The sequence below is a fragment of the Sceloporus undulatus genome, chromosome 8 (genome assembly GCF_019175285.1).
Source record: "Sceloporus undulatus isolate JIND9_A2432 ecotype Alabama chromosome 8, SceUnd_v1.1, whole genome shotgun sequence".
Classification (NCBI taxonomy): domain Eukaryota; kingdom Metazoa; phylum Chordata; class Lepidosauria; order Squamata; family Phrynosomatidae; genus Sceloporus; species Sceloporus undulatus.
In genome coordinates, this window is record NC_056529.1 from 16,204,153 (window position 1) to 16,226,157 (window position 22,005).

General features: G+C 40.8%; 1 protein-coding gene across 5 annotated transcripts in view; it reads left to right on the forward strand.

Annotated features, from left to right (window-relative positions):
- The window catches only part of FTO (FTO alpha-ketoglutarate dependent dioxygenase), a 246,335-nt gene that overhangs the window by 68,507 nt on the left and 155,823 nt on the right, over positions 1-22,005 (forward strand). For 3 of the 5 annotated variants that reach the window (XM_042438437.1, XM_042438440.1, XM_042438438.1), the window contains exons 5-7: positions 1,368-1,447; positions 5,679-5,822; positions 15,178-15,297. In XM_042438437.1, the coding sequence (XP_042294371.1) occupies positions 1,368-1,447; positions 5,679-5,822; positions 15,178-15,297 (344 nt within the window). The remainder of the gene's footprint in view (positions 1-1,367; positions 1,448-5,678; positions 5,823-15,177; positions 15,298-22,005) is intronic. The other 2 variants (XM_042438439.1, XM_042438441.1) reach the window with 2 other exon arrangements.

Here is a 22,005-nt window from a genome sequence, read left to right on the forward strand (position 1 = left end):
AAGGGTTAATTGGAAGAAATCTCATTGCCTCTCTTGTATTTGTACAGAAGCTTTTTTTAAGTGAAACTTGATCTTCACAGCTTATGTGAAAGAGAAACACTTTAGCTCGATTTATGAAAATATACTTGCCTGAATAGGTAGCTTAGCTTGAACATTATGATCCCTTGTATTTCATCAAAAGCAGCGGTGTAGCTACCACTGAAGTATAGGGTTGCCAGACCTGGTCTATCCCATGCCCTGAGATTTCAATGCCCAAACCTGAGACTTAGGGACTTGCAATAACATAGGAAGTAGACTTTGTTGGGGAGAGAGGTTATGAAAGAACTAGAAAAGATCCCAAAATGCAAAGATATACAACTGAGCACAAAACTTAGGATCATACAAGCTATTGTACTCCCTATTATCATGTATGGATGTGAGAGCTGGACAGTTCAGAAAGACGATAGGAAGAAAATCAATTCATTCCAGATGTGGTGCTGGAGAAGACTGCTGAGGATCCCATGGGCAACCAAAAAGACAAACAAATGGGTCCTAGAGCAGATCAAGCCAGAAATCTCCCTGGAAGCCAAGATGACAAAACTGAGGCTGTTGTACTTTGGTCACATCATGAGAAAGAAGGACTCACTGGGAAAAACAATAATGCTGGGAAAGGTGGAGGGAAGCAGAAAGAGAGGAAGGCCACATGGCTTTGCAGAACAATGGAGAATAGGTAGTCTTTTCAAGGCAGTTGTCTCACCGTGAAATTCTTTTCCTTTGCCTGTGGACTGGAGAAGAGGTGACATCCACTGAGATTTGGGGATCCTATTGGAGTGAGAGGAGCATTGTCCCTTGTCCTTTGAGCCCCCCTCCATGCTGCCACTGAACCTACCCTGGCTCTTGGCCTGATGGTGGCCAAGTTTAGCAGGACGGACTTCTTGCCCCGGATTCCCATGCAGCATGCTCAGCTGCTCATCAACAGGGTGTCTAAGGAAAAATGGGCAGAAGAGTGGGATGCAATATATCTGCAGCATGGGGAGATGCCTCAGATGACCCGTCTGCCGTATCCTCACAGTATAGTTAAATCAGGATGTCATGGTCTTTGCACTGAAATTCCTCCTCTCTCCACACACACACACATACAGATCCTCCATCCTCACACTCTTTAAGATGTAGGCATGGCCTGGCTTTGCCAACAGATTTACAACTGTTGTTAGTTTTGCTGCAGAAGGTTAAAAAGAGGTTGAGAGAGAATGACTGGCCAAAGGATGCCCAGTGAAGCTCATAGATGAATGGAGATTGAATCTAGATCTCCCTGGTTGAGAGAGTTCACCTCTAGCTTTTACAGCCTTCAGCCCTTCTCCACGACTGACTCTAATTTTTATTCTCAGATGATCTGAATATGACTCACCAGCACTGTGTCCTGGCTGGCCAGAAGCCCCGATTCAGCTCTACCCATAGGGTGGCAGAGGTGAGTTAAGAAGGAACTCATTGTCTGGGTTGTTAAGGTTGTACTATAAGTCGAGGTACATGTTCAGGATGAAGACCATGGTGGGAAAGAGTTTGGGGAGAAGGAGTTTGGGAGAACAAGACTGAAAAAAATCTGCTTTGCTGTGGTCCAAAAGTCTGCCTTCTACATTTGCTGTTTAAAAGAGTATCTTGATGATTCTCCATCCCTCCAAGACATCTTGGTGTGAGTGCCAGACTAAGATGCCAGTTTTTCCCTGAGCGTTATTTTCACCATTTGCTCCCAATATAATTTGTGTAGAACTCCCATCTCTGCACAAAATTAGTTTTGTTTCCCACTTTTTGAAGGTAAGCATTCATGAATGCAACAGGGGCAACAGGACAAGGTAGTCAGTCGATCACAAAGTCACTTATTCACAGATGCAGTTGGCAGGCCATGAGGTACCCATTGTACCCCCACAGTAACATTCTTGTAGTACTTGGATGAGAGACTGCCAATGACTCCCAAGTGCTGTAGCCTATATTTCAGAGGAAGGAATTGGCAAAACCACCTCTGAATATTATGGAATTCATGGATCCACCATAAATTGATAGCTGACTTGATGAGAAAGGGCCTTCTCAGTGGTGGCACAAGTCTGTTTGTGTCACCAACATACTAAAAGCTAGCTGTTTCAACCTGGCATTTCATTGACAATTACTCTGTTTGAGGAACAATGACAACAAATTCACAGTAAATTAAAGTTTAGCTTAGATGATGATGATGGTGATCATGGTGATGATGATAATGATGATGATGAGCATTAGTCCCAACTAGAGTGGACCCATTCAGTAGCACTGTAGAAATAATACAGTTTGATGCTACTTTAACTGCCATGGCTCCATCCTAGTGAATCCTGGGGTTAGTTTATATAACCCTGGGATTTATAATTCATTGACACCAGAGCTATCTGACAGAGAAGACTAAATATCCCACCAGATTACAAATCCAATAATTCCACAGCACTGAGCCATGGCAGTTAAAGCGGTGCTATACTGCATTATTTCTGCAGTGCAGATTAGAACTGATTCTCTTAGAATCCATGCAAGCATAATATAATTCTAAATGTAAGAATTTATGCATCATAAATTATGCAGTATAATTATGCAGTATAATTAGATTATTTTCATACTAATATTAGTATAAGAGTGTTCTAAATGCCTCTTAAAAGGCATATTGTTTGTACTTTGCAGCAAAGATGGAAATCCCTGACCTTTTGCCAGTGTGTTATCCTGATATTAAAATGCACATGTACTTACACAGCCATGAAAAAAAGAAAAGAAAAAGGCTCTTCCCTTTTAGAAGCTCTTGCTTTGTTTTTATAAACCTTTGTGACCTCACATTATATAGAATGGAAATGTTCAATACAAAGAATTAGAACACCAAGGGGTCCTTTCTCAAGGTTATTTTGCTGTACTTATAAATATTTAAACCGACAAGAATTCTGATATAGGCATAGCCTTGTGCTTCTGAAAGAAGACTCTGATTTTTATGTTGCATTTGTTCTTTTGATACAGAAAGAAGTTTTGTGAAAAGGCATTTTGGAATGGGGGAGTTACTATCCAATCTATGTGCGTGCATTTTCTTTGCCCTATGACACATTTCTGTTTTGAGCATTTTCATTCATCTTCCATTTATGAGTGATGTGTCTTAATCTCATTACGTTAAGGAAAATATTCTAAAATGCAATAGTGAATAAGATATGTATTGCTTTTGCATGTTAATTCATAGTCTCCACTTTGAAATCAATGATAATTTAATAGACAAACTTTCCTGTATTTTACAGTGTTGTTCTACCATTTTAAAAAATGTTTGTTAAGCTACTTGGAGCCTTTTGGTGGGAGAAAAGCAATTTAAAGCACACTCCAAAAGACATATCTGGGCGGGAATGATCACAAAAATGGTTGTCTTATACAACAATGGGCTCTTAAAAACAGCATTCATTAAGAAAAGTGTGTAGAGTTGTGTGTGTACAAGGAGAAATTCCCATTGAAATAGGTGAAATTGTTTGCATGGACATGCTACTAACTGATCTGGAAATGGGATGAAAAAATGAAGTTGGGGTGGGGAAAACTGAAATGAAACTGGACTTGATGTATTTAGGAGTGTATTGAAGGATGTCCCAATATACACCCGAAAGCAAAAGCTTGGAAGAGTTGTTTTGTGCAACTCCAGTTAAATAATAAAATAAATAATTTTTAATGTATATCCCACAACTCTGTCCACGAAAACAGGGGCAGCTTACAAGTTAAAATAGTACAGTCCCAAATCCCTGTATCCCTCTCTAAAATAACAATTAAACAATTCACAGTTTAAAACATACCTTAGAAACAATCAAACAGTGGCTATAGCAGATTCAGAGGGGTAACAGGTTCCGATCTTTGGTGGCTGATCTTTGGTGGCCGGTTATCTATTTGGGAAAGGCCTGCTGGAAGAGATCCATCTTAGTAACTTTTAAAAAGCTGTTTAAGATGGTAATGTGATGGATCTCCTCCGGCAGGCCATTCTATAATCTGGGAGTGGTTGCCAAAAAGGTCCCCAGACAGCCTAGTTTTCATAGGTTGCAGAAGATTATACTGGTGGATTATACTAGGATTATTCCTAAAAACTCCCAACTGGGTGGAACAAACTCTGTCTCTAAGAATTTGGCTTTATAGATATCTTCATATCTGAATGAGTCTTTGTTTTTTTCTCTCTGTCTGCTTGATATAAAGGAATTTACTCTTTCCTGTGAACAGCAGCAATAAAATTTACCATCTGGGTCGCAGTTCTAGTCTGGTTGGTCATAGCCCAGGTCAATTGTTGGAATTATCTTTGACTTGGATGAAGCACTTCCTACAAATGCAATTAAACCAGCCACTAGGACAGCTAAAGTTAAATCTTCAAAGTGCTTGGTGTACATTATCCTTTTGTAATCCCGACAGCAATAATGTCAGGTAGGACAAATATTATAGTCCCCATATTGTAGGTAAAATTCTGAGGCTGAGAGATACTTTAGCTGCTGTGCAAGACTATCTTTAAAATTAGCTGTCTCTTTCAGTTGTAAATATTGAAGCAATCTGACTATCTAACACTGTATACATGTTCTGGCATATGTGTCTGTGATGTCAGCCCTGTGTTGTGGCAACACAGGTTTGCTTTCACATTTTGAGCTGCTGAAGATGTTGCCGTAGGTTTTTGGATCGTAAGCTGTTTTCGTAGTTGTTGCCACAGTTGTCAGAATTGGGCTACCGGCCCTGGATTTTTCACTCAAAATTTCAGTTGCAGAGTTTTCCTTTCTTGTTGTTCACAGCAGGTGAGGGGTCATACCTGCCAAATAGAAGGTTAGTCTTTTCTAGCTTAACCTTTACTCTGATAGCTTTGCAACTTCAGGGATTTTGTTGTTGCTCACACAAGTAGTCTGAGGAGGTACATACCAGTGATAGACTCATCAGGAAAAGGGGATCATGTTATGTAAGCCAGACTTGCAGAGGATGATAGGAACTGGCTTTGAATAATACCTGGAAGGTCACCAGTTTCTGGCATAAGACTTAATACTTTTTTTGGTTCACAATAAAAATTCAATAGGCCATGCAAGGAAATCCCATGATAGGTTTGCCTTAGGATTGCTATAAGTTGGAAAGGACTTGGAGGCACACAACAGCAACAACAGCAAGGCCGTGCAACTGTATAGGGCATCTTCAATGTATTATGTTAGTTATTCCTTAAAGAGCTGAGATTTCCATGATATGAGCAATCTACTTCCACGGCCTGTATTTCTAGTTGCACCAGATGCATTAGCCTGGTAAATCTTGCAAGAGCTTATGGTATACTGACATAGCCTTTGAGAATGGAGGTCATTCCATACAGTAGTGAGTGGTGATACAGGAATTGCTTTGTGGAGTAATGAGTAGTCAAGCATACATGCATGATAGATACATACATGCATAGCTATCTTTGTCTGTTCATGCACCTTATACTAGTGTGGCATAATGGTTGGAGTCTTGGTCTATGATGCTGGGAGACCACTTGACCATGGAAGCACTTAGGCAAGTCACACTATCTTACCATCAGAAGAAGGCAATGAAAGCCCCCTCTGAAAAAAATCTTGATACAATGCTAATTGTACCTTCTTATATTGTGATTATTCTGGGAGTTGCTAAGTGCCTTGAGTTTGCTTTAAATTAACTTTTCTTTCTGTCTTCACTAATGGTTGCAGTGCTCACAGGGAACACTGACGTATATTATGGGCCAGTGCAATGCAGCACTCGAGAACCTACAAACGGATGCAGACTTGAAATGCCCATCTTTGAAATCGCTGGATGTCAGAGATATAAAGAGAGTAGAAGACACACATAATGAGGTAAGAGGAAGGTTTACGCTGAAGCTGCACAGAGAATATGGAGTTTGCATTTTCTGTAGGTGCATCAGTTTGAGGGGGCATAGTTAGAACATAGGACAACTATAACTCAGTGAGAGCTAACATGGTGTAGTGGCTTGAGCTTTGGGCTAAGACTGGCGATCAGGGTTTGATTCCCACTTGGCCATGGAAGCCCAATGGATGACTGGGAGAGTCACATGTTCTCAGAAAACCCCATGATAGGTTCACCTTAGGGTTACCATAAGTCAGAAACTTGAAGGCACACAACAACAACAACAACAACAACAACACTAAATGGAGGACACTATTTTGCATGTTAAAGATTCCAGATTAAAGGGTCAGGCAGGAGTTAATCCCTACTCATCCATCCTCCATCTTTGTGCATCATTTTTATGGGCTTCTATTTGGGCCTACTGCTATAAACCAAAACAACTGGATTTCTTCTGCCCATGGACAGTACTTTGTCCATGTATGGGGCTTTTGACCTCTCCCCCTGTCTATTTCCTAAGTTGAGGTTGTAAGTCAGGAAAAGAGTTAATTCTGTCCGACAGCAGCCTCATGACAAATCTCATCTTTGCTACACATGTGGCCCACTTATCTGTGGTTTACATTGCTGCAGAGACACGTTTCTTTTCTGAGTTACTGGTGTAAACGGGAAGCCTAGACATCTGCAGTGCTAATGCAGATCTTTGATTTTTCCTTTAAAAAAAAAGAAAGAAGGAAAGGAAAGGAAAGAAAAAGACCACATGCTTTTTGTACACTAATTATAGGGTAACGTTTGGTAGGTTCATGGCCTAATACAACTGGTATGTTGTTAATCTGCAAGGCATATGTTTGAAGAAAATCTCAGTTTTACATCCTGAATCCTAGAGATACTGCAGTGCTTTAACAAGACTTTCTATGGTATGGGAAATTTTGCTGCTAAGAACAAAGGAAATAATGTTAAAGTAAGATCTCTCCCTTCCACCTACTCACCCATTCATTCACTTTTTCTCTTCGGTTACACATAGACATACTTTCAAACAAAATGAGTTTTTGTTTCAGGGGGATCTATATCTCCCCACGTTTGCTACTGCAATAATGCAAGTACAGCCTCTGAATGCCATACAAAGCTACACCAAATCTAGTCTTATGTGGAAAGCTAAGTAGGCATGGGCTGGTTAGTACTTGGGTACAAGTCCACCAGGGAATTTCAGGCTTTGTGCCCATATCATGCTAGGGAAAAAGCCAGCATGGCAATGTGGTTTGAGGGTTGGTCTGGGATGCCAGAAGACCAGGGCTCAAATCTCCACTCGACCATGGAAACTGACTGGGTGACCTTAAGAAAGTTACATTCTTTCATTTTCAGAAGAAGGGAGTGGCAAACCCTCTCTGAACAAATCTTGCCAAGAAAACCCCCAGACAGGTGGTCCATAAGTTGGGAATGATTTGAAGGCACACAACAGCACAGCATCCACCAGTGATCTCCAAGTACGGCTAGAAGAGAATCATGCCTGAAATCCTAGAGAACTTCTGCCAGAGAGTTGAAAGTATGATACTCAATGGGCCAACTGAGTACATAAAGCAGCTTTCTGTGTTCCATTATTTCTTCCTCTCCCATCGATCAAGTTGGGCATCCCACCTTGGTTTGGGTCTCCATTTGCAATAGCAATAGTAGCAAGTACATTTCTTAACAATGTACTAAGTCGTTTACAAAATGTAAGCCAACAAGCTGGATATTCATTTTAGCAACCTACAGAAGGATGGCAGGCTGAGTTGACCCAGAGCCCCTGGCTGGTATTGAACTCACAACCTTGTGGTTTGTGAGTGAGTGGCTACAGCCATTTAACCACTTTGCCACCAAGGCTCCATTTCTGTTTTTGTTCAGAGGTCTCTGTACCTGAAACATTTTTTTTCTGCATAGAAAATAATATTTCTGCATAATAATATTTGCTGTGCAGAAAAAGAACTCTCTCCTATGCAGAAAATGCCTCAATTGAGCAAATTCCAGGCGACTTTTGTACTTGGTCGATTAAGTATGGAAGACAATTTTTTCTGTACAGGAGATAGGTTTTTCAACAGAAATGTTTTTGGGTTTTTTTTAATTTTTTGCTGAAAAACAGTTTCAAGCACAATAAAATTTGCTGCTTTCTGTCTGAAACAACCCCTTCCGAATTTTGTGCTGAATAAGTCCCAAATTGTTCATAGGCTTTAAAAATACTGTATGATTTCTTGCAGTGGGAACAGTGGTAGTTCTCTGTGTGTAGTGTATGTGAACCATGCAACCTTAGGCACACTTTTCACAGTGGAAATTGGATCCATAGAAAGTTTATTGTCACCCATCTTTGTGCCTAGCATGGCAGTCCCCATGTCCACCTCCTCCTCGACACACCATACCTTTCTCTTGACAGCCTGAAAGATTGACCAGTCCCATCTGCAAATTGCATCTGGCTGTCCTTGGATCCTGGTACTTGATACCCTTTGAATTGAGCACAGTGATATTCTTTTGATTGGAGCTTGACTGAACTGTACAGTGGAAAGATCATATGGATGGAGAACATAATCAAAAAATGAGAAGACTTGTCTTATCCTCCTGTTTTAGGAATAACAAACTGTGCTTGACATACTTGGCTGACATTCTGTATAGCTCATCAAATGGTGTGATAAGGTTATTTCAATAACCTCCAGGCAGCTTGGTTGAGTTAGAGGCTTCTGTACGATAAGCAAGACGAAGAAGAAGAAGAAGCAATAGCCTACACTGTGGTTACAGAATGAATTAAGTTTACCCCTTCAAGCAATCAGGGGATTGTGTGGTCATTGGTAATTCACCTTGAAATATGTGATCTGGCACTGCTGAATGAAGGCTGAATGGTTGATGTGGCCAAACACCTTAAGGAGATTTATTCAGCTGCTGGAATGTGTCTGGAATAGTACTCCTGGACAGTGTGGGGGAAAAAGCACTCAAGGGTGAATACCATTAATGGTGAAAAGAAAATACATTTGTCAAACTAGATGGGCTGGTCTAGGAGAATACAAAAATCTCTTTGGTACAGAAGAGAACTTGAGCATTGCACTTGTATTGATTGTTGCAGTTAGAATCATAGAGTTGGTAGATATCTCAAGGGCCATCAAGTCCAACTTTTTGTCTCTTATTGAAATGAAGGCCTGAGTTCTGTATCTGAGGAGATGTCTTGGCATATGTCATCAGTTGCTTTCCTTCTGGCCTTCTCCTATATCCTAATCTGTGTGCAGCAAATGCTTGGGCTGCTGAGAGCTGTGTGCAGATGAGCTGAGAGCAAACCTACACAGCATGCAGTGTGAGCCAAAGTCCAAGCCAAACTCAGATCATGGAGATTGCTGGCTTCTTTGAATGAGCTCCTATGGAATGAGCTCCTGCTGTGTTGGCTGGAGAGTATGCAGTGGTGTAGTCCAAAGCAGTAACTTACCCAGGCTCAATTCTAGACTGACTAGCTGGCTGCTGGAAAGTAGTGTTTATTTCCAGCTATTTTAATGGCAACTTCCAGACTGTTCCTCTTCCTAGTGTTGGCTGTGGTGGGTGGTATCCCACGTCAGTCATGGTGGAGGCATCAGAGGTGTTGAATTCATTTTGGATTTTAGTTTGAATTTTAAAGGGAAAATCCGGGATGGTAAATTCTATCCCCTAGTTTTTGAATATTTGAAGGAATGCCCCATTGAGGATAAAACAAGCTTGTTTTCTGCTACTCCAGAGACTAGGACATGGAGCAAGGGAGTCAAATTATAGGAAAAGAGGTCCCGCCTAAACATTACAAAGAATGTCCTGATGTAAGAGCTGTTTGACAGTGAAAAATGCTGCCTCGAAGTGTGGTGGAGCCTCCATCTTTGGAGGTTTTTATACAGAGGCTGGATTGCTGTCTGTCAGGCGTGCTTTGACTGTGTCTTCCTGCATGGCAAGGAGTTGGACTGGGTGGTCGTTGCTGTCTCTTTCATTTGTAAGATTCTGTTCTATTGTAATAGGGTTCATCATCTCATGGAAGTCATCATCATCAACCGCTGCTGTAACCTTTGGGTAGCTCTTTTAAAGTTCAGGTTAAAACTTGGAAGAGATTTGCCATACCACTGACATAGGAGTATCCAGCTGTTGCTGGCTCTTCTCCACCAGCAGATCTAGCCATCAGTGGCCACTTTTGGACAACAGTACTTCAGGGAAGAGCAGAGCTGAAACCAAGGTGTGATGGCATTGACTATGGGAGTAATGGCTTCCCTAGATGTGGCTGGATCTTCCCAGCACCTGCTCACCATCAACAGCTCTCAGTGGTAGTTGGGGAGGGGCAACACTGTGAAGGAGAGCTTGAATCATCCATGTCTACCTGAGTTTTCGACATTCACCGGAAAAGTGCTTTGTTGATGACACGGCTAAGTCACTGTTGAGAAGAGCATTAGTGTACATAGCTGAGATAAGGCTCACATGCACATTTAGTGTATCGTGCTGAAATGGCAGCCCGGTCAGTGGGCCAGCTGGCACTGAAGAGAGGAAATATAGATCCCCTACCTAGGTGGCATTTAAGAAGCCAAGTGCCTTTCAGTAATTGATGCCGGACTACCACCACCCCTGGCTTGCCAAATGTCAGCCAGCATGGCCATTGGCCTTTCCCCCCTCCCGTGCCTTATTGACTGTTCTTCTCAAAAGTGTGCCTTTAATAATAGCTTAAAGGGCAAGTGCAGAGGGGTTGCTGTGATGCCAGGGTAAATCAGTGCTGCAAACAGAAGGAGATCAAGACAAAAAAAGTGTGCAGCATTTGGTTGTTCTGCTTTTACAATGCACTCTGGGGTTGTGCCGTTCAGCTGACCGCTGTGTCTTGAACTGGCGCATCAGACTCCAGACTGCTTGTAAGCCTTGTGCTTTGGTAAAAAATGATATTCCTCTGTGTTTGTATGTGTGTGCGCATGTGTGGAAGGAACTACTGTGGTAAACAGACACACATACACTTTTTTAGGAACAAAGGGATAAACATACCTAGTGTTCAAAATCTGGGTCCAACATATGTTCCAAATTTAGCAGGAAGCCTCCATGGTCCTAGTTGTAAGCCTTCTGCTTCCATTCCACAGATCCTTTCACATTACACAATTGTAGCACTGATTCAATTTTAACTCCTGTGGCTGCATCATATGGAATCTTGGGATTTGCAGTTTGGTTAAACACTAGAATTCTCTGGCTTATCATTCTAAATGTATGTGTGTATGTGCCATCAAGTTGCCTGTTGATTTATGGTGTCTTCTTAGGCAAGGAATATTCAAAGGTGGTTTTGCCAGTTTGTTCCTCTGAAATGTTACCTACAGCACCTGGTATTTGTTGGTGGTCTCTCATCCAAGTATTAACCAGAGCTGGCCCTGCTTAGCTTCCAAGATCAGACAGGATCTGGTGCCTTTAGGGTACTTAGGCCCTGAACTTAAAATCCTAGGAATGTTGCCATTGCCATTAAAATGCCATCAAAGCACTGTGAATTTGTATTGTGAAAGGGCCACTAGATCACATATGGTTCCTTCTCTCTGCTTAATATACACCTGAGCCTAGTTCCATCTACCCTTTCTCATAGCTTGGAAGTAACATGTTTAAAAGTGATTGGTACTAGTGATCAGTACTAGTTCCTAAACCATTAGCTATCTGTCCTTGGTGCATTTCCAGAAAGGAAAGAAACAGTTGTAACCAATGGGCACAAATAGGATACTGGTCCCTGGAACATTGGAAGAAGGAATTGGCCTTCACCTACAGCAGATGGTTTGGGAAACACTGATCTATACCAGTAAGCTTAGAACCACAGGCAGGACTATAGTTGGTTTGCAGCTCTGATGGTGCAGAAGTAAAGGTGCTATATACTAGCTGTTGGGCTCCCCAGTTTGAGATACTCCCACAGTGCTGGACACATCATGTTCAAGTTAATCAAACTTTCAGCTAGTCAATGATACAGAATGCTGGGTTTCTACTATACCTAATATTATACTATCATTGCACTACTATAAAGAGGGCCTTGGTATCCTTTGGGGTTTGGTTCCAGAACCCTCAATGGATGCTCAAGTCTCATTATATGCAATGGTATAGTAAAATGGCATCCCTTATATAAACAGATCCCAAGATTCCATAGGATGTAGCTGCAATGTTTATTTTTCAGATTTTTGGGGGGAATATTTTTGAACCATGGTTGGCTAAATCTTTGAATGCAAAATCTATACATATCGAGGGCTGACTGCACTGAATAGTCTGTTGCTGTTTTGCCCCCTTGTTATAGAAAAAAACCTAGATGCCTTAACATAATGCTCATTTTGTTGTTGTTGTGTGCCTTCACAAGGCAAAGCTATCACTGGCTTTTCTTGGTAGGATTTGCTCAGATGGTGTGTGCTGTTGCTTTCCTCCAAGGCTGAGAGAGTGCAACTTGCTCCAAGTTACCCAAAGCATTTTCATGGCTGAGCAGAGATTCAAATCCTGCTCTCCCAGAGCATTAGTCCAAAACTGAAACCACTCCATCACAATGTCTCTCCAATAAGGCTAACAATTGAAGATTAATAAACTCGAGCTGAACTCTGTTAGGGAAAGGCATATATTATTAAGCATGTGTACTAAGAGAAGTTAAAACTGTTTGTGTAACCTTTCTTTCAAAGCATCTAAGATCTATCCCTGTTAGTTGGTGTCCACTAATCCAGTCAAGCTGTTTTATCAACAAGGTTGTCATTTTTATTTTATTTTGATGTAGGTTTTTTTTTAAATTGTACCTGTAGCTCTTTTTGTTTAAACAGCTTCTATTGAAAGCAGTTACACACATCAAACAAGCATTTAGCCACTGTCAACTAAAATCACTTTCAGACTTTTGTATCTGTTCTGTTTCGCCCGGGGGAGGAGGAAGCGGTGGGAAGGGGGACGCAAATAAAGAATATTCTCAGGTGAGAACTTAATCTTTATTTTATCCCCCCCCCCCCCCGCCTTTTTGGTCAAGCTTGTTGCATCCACAAGTTTCTCTTTGTTTGGTCCATCACAGTTTATATAAGGGTAAACAGAAGAAGTTTCTTTGTAGTTGCAGGTGAAGACTGAGATGAGATTCGAGCCTGTGTATAGAAAAAACTCACAACAAGCAGAACAAAGATAAATACACAGTTCCAATTGACCAGAACTGCAGATCACTCTCTCTATATATATTTATATATATATGAGGTTATTTCAAAGAAAAAGAACTAAGCTTGCGCATTAAACAGTAAACTCAAGTTTATTGTTCTTCCCTAACTACAGTAGTGAAAATACATGATGTTGAGTAAGAGGTATTGGCTCTTCATACACCTGAGTTAAGTTACAGAATAGTGGTAAGTGGTGGATTTGGCCTAAGGGAACATTGTCCTTGTTGTGTGCCTTCACGTTGTTTCCAACTTATGGCGATCCCAAGGCATTTTACCTAATGGTAATGATGCCCCCCCCCCCCAATTTTGTTTACCAGCTGTTTTCTGCTTCTTCATATGGTTTGTACTTGGATGGGGATTGCCAAGGAATATCAGGTACTATAGACTATATTTTCAGAGGAAGGCAATGGCAACCCACCTCTGAAAATTCCTTGCCTGAGAAAACCCTATGAAATTCATAAATTAGCAGAAGTCTTGAAGGTGTGCATGTGGGTGTAGAATTACAATCTCTTACAAGTGGCTTTTCAGGATTACATGACCGAAAAGTGGGATATAAGTCTTATTATAAAATGATATTAATACAGCTAATTTTAAATCAGCCATTCTTGTGTTTAACATTCTAGTATTTAACATTCTAGTGTTTAACATGCGATGGCTAATGGTGTGCATCAAAGAATTCTAAAAAAGAATCAGCATGTGTTTCATAGACTACAGCAAAGCATTTGGTTGTATAGATCATGAAAAGCTATGGAAGGCACTCAAAGACATGGGGCTGCCACTACATCTGATAGTCCTGATGAGGAATCTGTATCAAGGACTAGAGGCCACCCTCAGAACAGAATCTGGGGAAACAGAGTGGTTCCCAATAGGCAAATTGGTCAGGCAAGGCTTCATCCTATCACCCTCATTGTTTAACTTATATACTGAAAGCATCATAAGAAAAGCAAAATTAGAATCAGAAAAAGGAGGAGTGAAGATACAAGGAAGCAGCATTAACAACCTAAAGATATGCAGACGACACCATAATGTTAGCAGAAGGCATTCAGGAATTGGAACAGTTAATAAGGAAAGTCAAAGATGAAAATGCAAAGGCAGATCTGATGCTGAACATAAAAAAAAACAAAAATAAAGACCACAGATGAAATATGCAAATTCAATCTAGACAATGAGGAAACGGAAATAGTTAAAGAATTCCCATATCTAGGATCAAACATTGACCAAGATGGAGACTGCAGTCAAGAAATAAGAAGAAGGCTAGGAATGGGAAGGGCAGCTATGAAAGAATTGGAAAAGCTACTGGAGAGCAAAAACATACAACTGAGCACTAAAGTCTGAATCGTTCAGGCCATTGTATTCCCAGTTTCCATGTATGGATGTGAGAGCTGGACAGTGAAGGAAGCAGACAGAAAGAAAACCAACTCATTTGACATGTGGTGCTGGAGAGGAGGACTTAGGATCCCATGGACAGCCAAGAAGATAAACAAATGGGTTCTTGAACAGATCAGACCAAGGCTTTACTTGGAAGCTAAGATGATCAAGTTGAGACTATCGTACTTTGGCCACATAATGAGAAGGCATGGATCACTAGAAAAAACAATAATGCTAGGAAAGGTAGAGATGAGAAGAAAGAGAGGAAGACCACAAAGCAGATGGATGGACTCAGTCAGGGGGGTTATGGGCAAGGGCTTGCAGGATCTGGGCAAGACTGCAGTGGAGGATAGGGATTCTTGGAGAGGTCTCATCCGTAGGGTCGCCATGAGTCAGAACTGACTCGAGGGCAACTAACAACAACAAACTGTTTAATAGCAAGTAGCAATAGCAAGTACATTTCTATACCGCTTATCAGTGTGCTTAAGCACTCCCTAAGCAGTTTACAAAGTGTAAGCTTTAATTATGTATTTCCCTATGTTCTCACATTGAACTTGCTGTTGAATAAGCCTGAGATCTAATTTGTGGGGGTGGGGTGGGGATGAGAAAGGATAAATAATTTCCCTTCATTTTAAAAATAAGTATGGGTTTTGTTGGGGGAAGACTTTCCTTGAGAGTAACCAGTAGCTAAAATTATTTGAATCCATAACTCCCAAATGTTGCAACACCACCCTATTGACTTGATCCTATAGAATAAATCCTGCACCATTTTGTACTTTGTCAGCATATACATGGGAGGGAGGAATCAGCAGCCATTTAGAGAGGATTGTTTTTCTGTTTTTTGCAGGTTGAATTTGAATGGCTCCGGCAATTTTGGTTTCAGGGTAAACGTTACCGAAAGTGCACTGACTGGTGGGATGAACCAATGTCAGCTCTAGAAGGAAAATGGAAACAGATGGAAGTGATGGTAAGTGTCATTGGTCAGGCTTAGTGTTTTCTGACTATATAGTGTTCCTAGACTTTGTGCAAGTTCCCATTGCTCATTAAGCTGCATCAGGCAATTGGACATAAACTTTTATCACTTGAATATTTTTAAAAACTTTTAGCAAGGTGAGCAATCTGGTTGGTTGTAGGATAGTTGATTCTGTAAAACTTACATTAAAGAATGACCAGGGTTGAGTTTATAGAGTTTGATTGTAAAATGTAACCATGAGAAGAATAAGTAACTGCTACATCAAATATGTTAACTATAGCCACAAGTTGTGGTCTCTGATCCAAGAACAGCACAAAGGAACACTATTTTAGTTGCCAACAGACAAATGAAAATGTGGCAGGGAAAGAGTTGTAATTATACAAACAAGTCATGTTAATAAGATATCCCTTCTATTTCCTGTTTGGTTTACTTTTTCCATCTCCATAATATAACTGATGTCTTTGACTTGGCTGTCTGCTGGTGCATCTGCACTGCAGAAGTAATGCAGTTTGACGCTACTTCAGTGGCCATGGCTCCATGCTATGGAATCCTGGGATTTGTAGTCTGTTGTGGCACCAGAGTTCTCTGACAGGGAAAGCTAAAATCTCACAAAAGCACAGTTTCCAGAATTCCATATCACTGAGCCAATAAAGGTATCACTGATGGATTTTTGTTTGTATTTGTTGAATGGCTATCACAGCTCCCCCTACATGTTTTGTGAGCACTCAAGTGAGGACAGTCCAAGCCATTGTAATCCCCATCACCATGTATGGATGTGAGAGCTTGACAGTGAGAAAAAGCAATAGAAAGAAAATAAATTCATTTGAGATGTAGTGCTGGAGAAGAGTGCTGAGGACACTGTGCACAGCCAGGAAGACAAACAAATGGGTCTGTAATAGATCAAGCCCAAACTATCTCTGGAAGTCAGCATGGCTACATTGAAGCTGTCATACTTTGGCCACATCATGGGATAAAATGAATCATTAGAAAAGGCATTGATGCTAGGAAAGGTGGAAGATGGTAGAAAGAGAGGAAGACCCCACACTAGTTGGATGGACTCAGTCAGGGAGGACATGGATCTGGACTTGCAGGACTTGAGCAGAGAGGTTGAGCACAGGGGGTCTTGGAGATGTCTGATTCAGAGGATCACCATGAGCCAAGTCAACTGGAGGGCAGTTCCCACCACCAACAGCAAATTTTTGATTAGAATTTAGTGGCAAGGGAAGGAATGTTGCATCTAACCAGGTGTTTGGGAAATACTGATAGGAGTGGTTTGATCTCCTCCCCTTAATACTTTGGGAGAGTCTTTGGAGCTTATCACTTACCTTTTAAATCTGGTTCAAGTCTCCTGGGCTGGAATCGGGACGCAGGATGAAGGCTCACTAAATTGCCACTGAACCTCTGCCTGCCATCAGGCCGGGTCCAAGCTAAGTCCCGTCATGCGCCACCAGCACTTTTTAGAAGTCAGTATCTTTCCAGCTTCTAAAAAGTGCAATCGGAGCACAGCTGGGACTTGGCTTGAGCCCGGGCTGATGGCGGGTGGCAGTTTGGTGGCAATTCCCACCTCCATCCTGCGTCCCGGCTCCATCCCAGTAGGCTTGAACTGGTTTTAAAAGGTGAGCGATAAGCTCCTTTGTTTGGCAGTCATGCCCCTCTCCATTTGTAACGTTGATGCTTAGCAAGGCAAAATGTGAGGTTGTTTGGTTGTTACTTTATCTGTGTTGTACACTGAGAATATTGGGAGGGGGGACCTTGCATACCCAGAGAAGTCTCAAGGGCTGAGTTGTCGGCAATTGGTGTGATGTTTCCATGTGTCTCTAATTAGAAACATGGCGCTGTCAAGTGTATCTCCTTTCAACAGGACTTGGGATGATATTTATCAGCCCACTCTTGGATAGGTTTTTCGGGGGCCAAGACAGAAGCTGCTTCCAATTTAAAATCTTAAAAGGAGGGCTTTAAAGTTTACGACTTCTAACACATTAATCACAATTAATTTGCCCTATTGAGGGAGACAGAAGAGAATGTTAATTGGGAATGCCTGTTGTTTTTTGTTGAGTCTGTAAGTAAATTTGGGTGCTTATTATAGTTGGGATTCGGAGTCGCTTCCCCCACTCTCCTCCAACCCACCGCCACAACTTTTCGTGTATTGCTTTCATACCTGGGTTGGATTTCCAAGCTCTCCAAAGAACAAAACTCTTGCACCTTTAGTCAGGAGGGGGCAATGTTGAGCTATGCAGTTCAGGTAGCGTCTGAGAGATCCATTTGGGAGGAAAGCAAAAATCATGCCTCTGCGTGTCGGTATAAGTATCAAAAATTTAGCCCTGTTTCTTCAAGTTAACCATAATCTCTGAGATTCCGTAATACAGGAAATCAATTGTGGGCTAACAAATTCAACAGCAATTTAACATAAAAAGTGCAGTGTCTTGGAACGGATCTCGTTTCTATGGAATTAAGCGATTAAAACATAAATAAACCTGTGCGTCACATAAAGATAATGTTTAAATTATAAAGGCGGAGATGTTTTTTTTTAAAAGTATGCACGCATACACAAACAGATACACAAATTATCTTCCCCAAGTTTTAATTCCTCTTAGAACCCAAGCAAAACTCTCCAGTTAAAACCATAAAAAGACAAAACCGTCCAGACGGTGCTAATTTGTCTGAAGCTAAAGACTGTCCTGTCCAGTGTTTTTCATATAATGTGGATGCTATTTTGTAATGGAAAGCTTTGTTCTTTGTCCTGTACAGGTGCCAAAATGAAACCATCCCACCCACTTTCCTCATACGCTAACAATAATTTTGGACACCTCTAAAAAATAGCATCATGTTTCAAAAACTTTCATTGAGGATGTTTTCATTTAAAAAAGCAAAACAAAGCAAAACAAAGCCTAAACTCTTTTTTTTTTTGCATATTACAGTAAGTATGTACATTAAAAAAAATCTAATGTTTATTCTTGGCATTTCTTTCCCTAAGGATGGTTTTTCGGCTCACAGCCTCACTCTTGTGATGTAAATGTTAAACCTTTCATTTGAATGACATTCTGATAAAACCACATTCTCTTCTTCTCTCTCTTCCCCACTCCTCCCCATTATTATTTCATGAATTTATGAACAGTTAAAGCAAAAGCAGTTTAAACTTCGAGTGTCCTCCATTTTCCTCCCTCTTTCCCCATTCCCCCATATATATATATATATATATATATATGAAAGCAATTCAAATATTTGTATTTTTTTTTAATTTTAGTCACCCAAGATTAGCACGTTATCGTGCTCGACATCAAGATAAAGTTCTTGGCGGATTCAAAGGCAGAGTTACCATTTGAAAGGGGTCGGAGAAGCTTTGCTTTCTGGGTAGAATCTGTTTTGAAAGGCTGAAATCTCATGTGATGCCAAAGAGCCTCGCTGAAGCTGTTCTGAGATTCAGCACAGAGACAATTTGTCTCCCAGGGTCTAGTTTCATGCAAAACCTTGCAAAATTGACATTTATTTTACCTATAAAAATGTTTAACGTTGTGTGAAAGATAGGGGAGTGAGGAATATATATATATATATATATATATATATATATGAAAACAGTGAAAGGGAGAGAGAGAAAAACCTGAGAAGCATCTCTTAACAATCTTTATTTAGTTCGGTACGTAGTTAATTTGCCTTAATGCCCAGTAAATTACTAACACTAACATATATTTATTGCTAAGCCAACTGTATATAAACCTTAACAGAAATGGTCGGTGATTACACATCTCAACATTTCCCTTTTAACACATTCCTTTATATATTATATCTCTCCATTAAATGACAGAATATGTATTGGATCCGAAGACTTTATTCACAACATTGCATACCAATTAGTAGTAAAACATCGTTTTCTTGGCAGTATCTCAAAATCTCAACATTGTTGTCGCTATTATTATTATTATTATTATTATTATTAGGCAAAGATTCAATCAATTGCAGCACATTTGTGGAGGAATTTGCTATGTGGATTGTGGCCCTTATAAAACACACTCAACAGAATGTTTGAATGAATGGCAACCTTCAAGGAGATAAATGCTTTTGGCCGTCAGAAAATATTGCACTAATCAGAGAGCAATAGACAAGCTTAGATCTTTAGTCCTTCCTTATTAATACCGTTGCTTTCTTTCATGCCATCTGTTTGAGACTGAAATGATATGTGCATTTCCAAACAGGTCATTTGCCACCCTCAAAACATTCCCCTGGTTCAGGCGAAGGGTTAGTTGGGGTCATTTATTAGAAATTGCATCACAATAAGGGTGCGTTGCTGTCCCAGATGGTGTGGAAGAACAATTTATCACATAGTTGGTGGTAGCATGTGACTCATTCATGTAGTCGCATTAGTGCACATACATGCTTTTGAGCAGTAAAAAAAAAAGCTTTAAATTGTTTAACTTTTCAAAAAGTCTGCAGGAGACTGATAGCTGTCAGGGTTTTGCTGTGCTGGTGGAATATAGCTTTGTAAAATTGTGGATCTCGCTCCATTAATCTTCATTAATGCATAAACTGGGAAATGTTGTTCAGATAAATAACTGTTCAAAGCCTGGGGAGGTGGGAGACTGGGATGTTTCAGAAGAAGGAACTTTTATATAACAGTAGAGAATATGGCACTGTTCTTCACTGAGCCCACCTTCTTCCATTCAAGGATGAATCCATTCATTCAAGGATGATCCATTCAAGGATGAATTCAATCCATTCAACGATGAATCTGTCCATTCATGGGCAAGGTTGACTAGGGTACTAAATTGTGCACCATACATAGAGTTGTCTCCTCACTTCAAGCCTTGCTGGTCAACGTGTGGAAGACAATGGTGACACAACATGAGGATCTGATAGGCCAGAGAACACCTCTCCATTCCTTATGTGGGATGAAGATAGAGTTGCCAGATTGAAAACTGGAGAGGGCTCCTATACCTTCAGTGGTGGTGCAGGAGAGGGAATTTTAGCACGTGTTCCTTGTCACACAACCAAGTAAAGAGCAAGACCTGCTGAAATGCCGCCTTCTACCAGCCATTAAAGATACAGGAGCTCTTTCCAGTTATCACTCTGGTTGTCCTAGATGGAGATCAATGGCCAGAGAGAGGGAAAGATGGAAAAATGAATTTGACGATGCTTCTACCTGGGTGTGGGGAGCAAAAAAGCAGCAAGCCTTGGCACTGGAGTTACCAAGGCAAAACAGGACAAGGCTCCTTGTGGAATAATAATAATAATAATAATAATAATAATAATAATAATAATAATAATAATAATAATAATTTATATTTCCCACCTCTCCCTGTGGATTGAGGCGGGATTACAGCTTTAATGGCTGGTGGGCCTTTCAGCAGGTGATGCTTGTCTGACAAGCAGTACCTGGTGACAATTCCTCTACTGCAGGACTATTAAAGTCCTGTTCTGTGATTCACCAAGCAACCCTAGTTGGCTTTGTCAAGTAGTGTCCCAGTATCAAACATGTGGAACAAGATACCCATTTGGAGAAGAGACTGCATGGTTGCTGGGTTCAGTGGTAATACAGGAGAAAAATCAGTCAAATTGACTAATATCCAAACTGGATGGTAAGCCCATCCAAGGAAGTGCTTCTGGACTCTACACCTCAATGAAAGAGAGAAAGGAGGGAACCTGCAAAGTCCCATTCCATCTACTTCATGACTTAGAAATTAATGAAACAGACCAGCACCAACTATCTCTAAACACATTTATTTAGATGTCAATTCATTTGACTGGTATATAATATAACTTAGCTGCTCATATAGGGGATTAGAGTGGCTGCAGAAATAAAATGGACAGGATTTTAAGAAGTTCCCATATGTGGGGAAATAAGGGCAATAATCCTAACCCATCCCTACAACCCTCCCCCCCAGAAAGTTCAAACTCAAGACACAGCATTTTGTTTCCTCTCTGCCACCCTGATGTGAAACACATTAGACTGGGACAAGCCCAGCTGATTTCAGCCGACTTCCTAATAAATATGTTTTTAAGGACCGAGGCGAGTGACGTTGCCGATCTCCATAAACGGGGAAGAAAATTCAGCTCTCTCTCTCTCTCTCTCTCTCTCTCTCTCTCCCCGGTTGCCGAGTGCCTATCACATCTCCCTCATATAGATATATTTACAATTCTGAGCGATTTCAAAGCTAAGCTTCCAAAACAAAATGTGTGCTCAAAGCACAAAGGGCTGTGTTTATGATTCTCTTTGAAGTGGTTTCTGCCCCCCCTTGCTTTTCTACCCCCCTTTTTTTTTTGCAATAGGATAAGGAAAATTTTAGAAACTGTCTGATAGTGTTCAGGGTAAATACTTAAACCCCTTTAGAGAATTTCACACACAGATACTGTGCGGTAAAAAAAGGATACTTATGTTTCCTAAAGCTGCTACAGCCTACAGCTTTGTACTTAAAGACAGAGGTGTTGAATAGAATTCTACCGAGGATACATCCAGTGACAATATCTACAGGAACATCAGAGCAAACCAATGGATAGCACTTACTTTCCTTTCCCCCCCTCTTTCCTCTTTTTTCCCTTCGTTTTAACCCTTCTGTGAACTAGCGGAGATCCATGGCAGCAGAAAAGACTCTTTTCTTTCTCATGCAGGAACTTTACTGGAATGGACTGGAAAACAATGGAGATTAGCACATTAGGGCCAATCCCACAACATTCGTGTTATTGGAAGATAGCGGAAGCATACCGCTATAG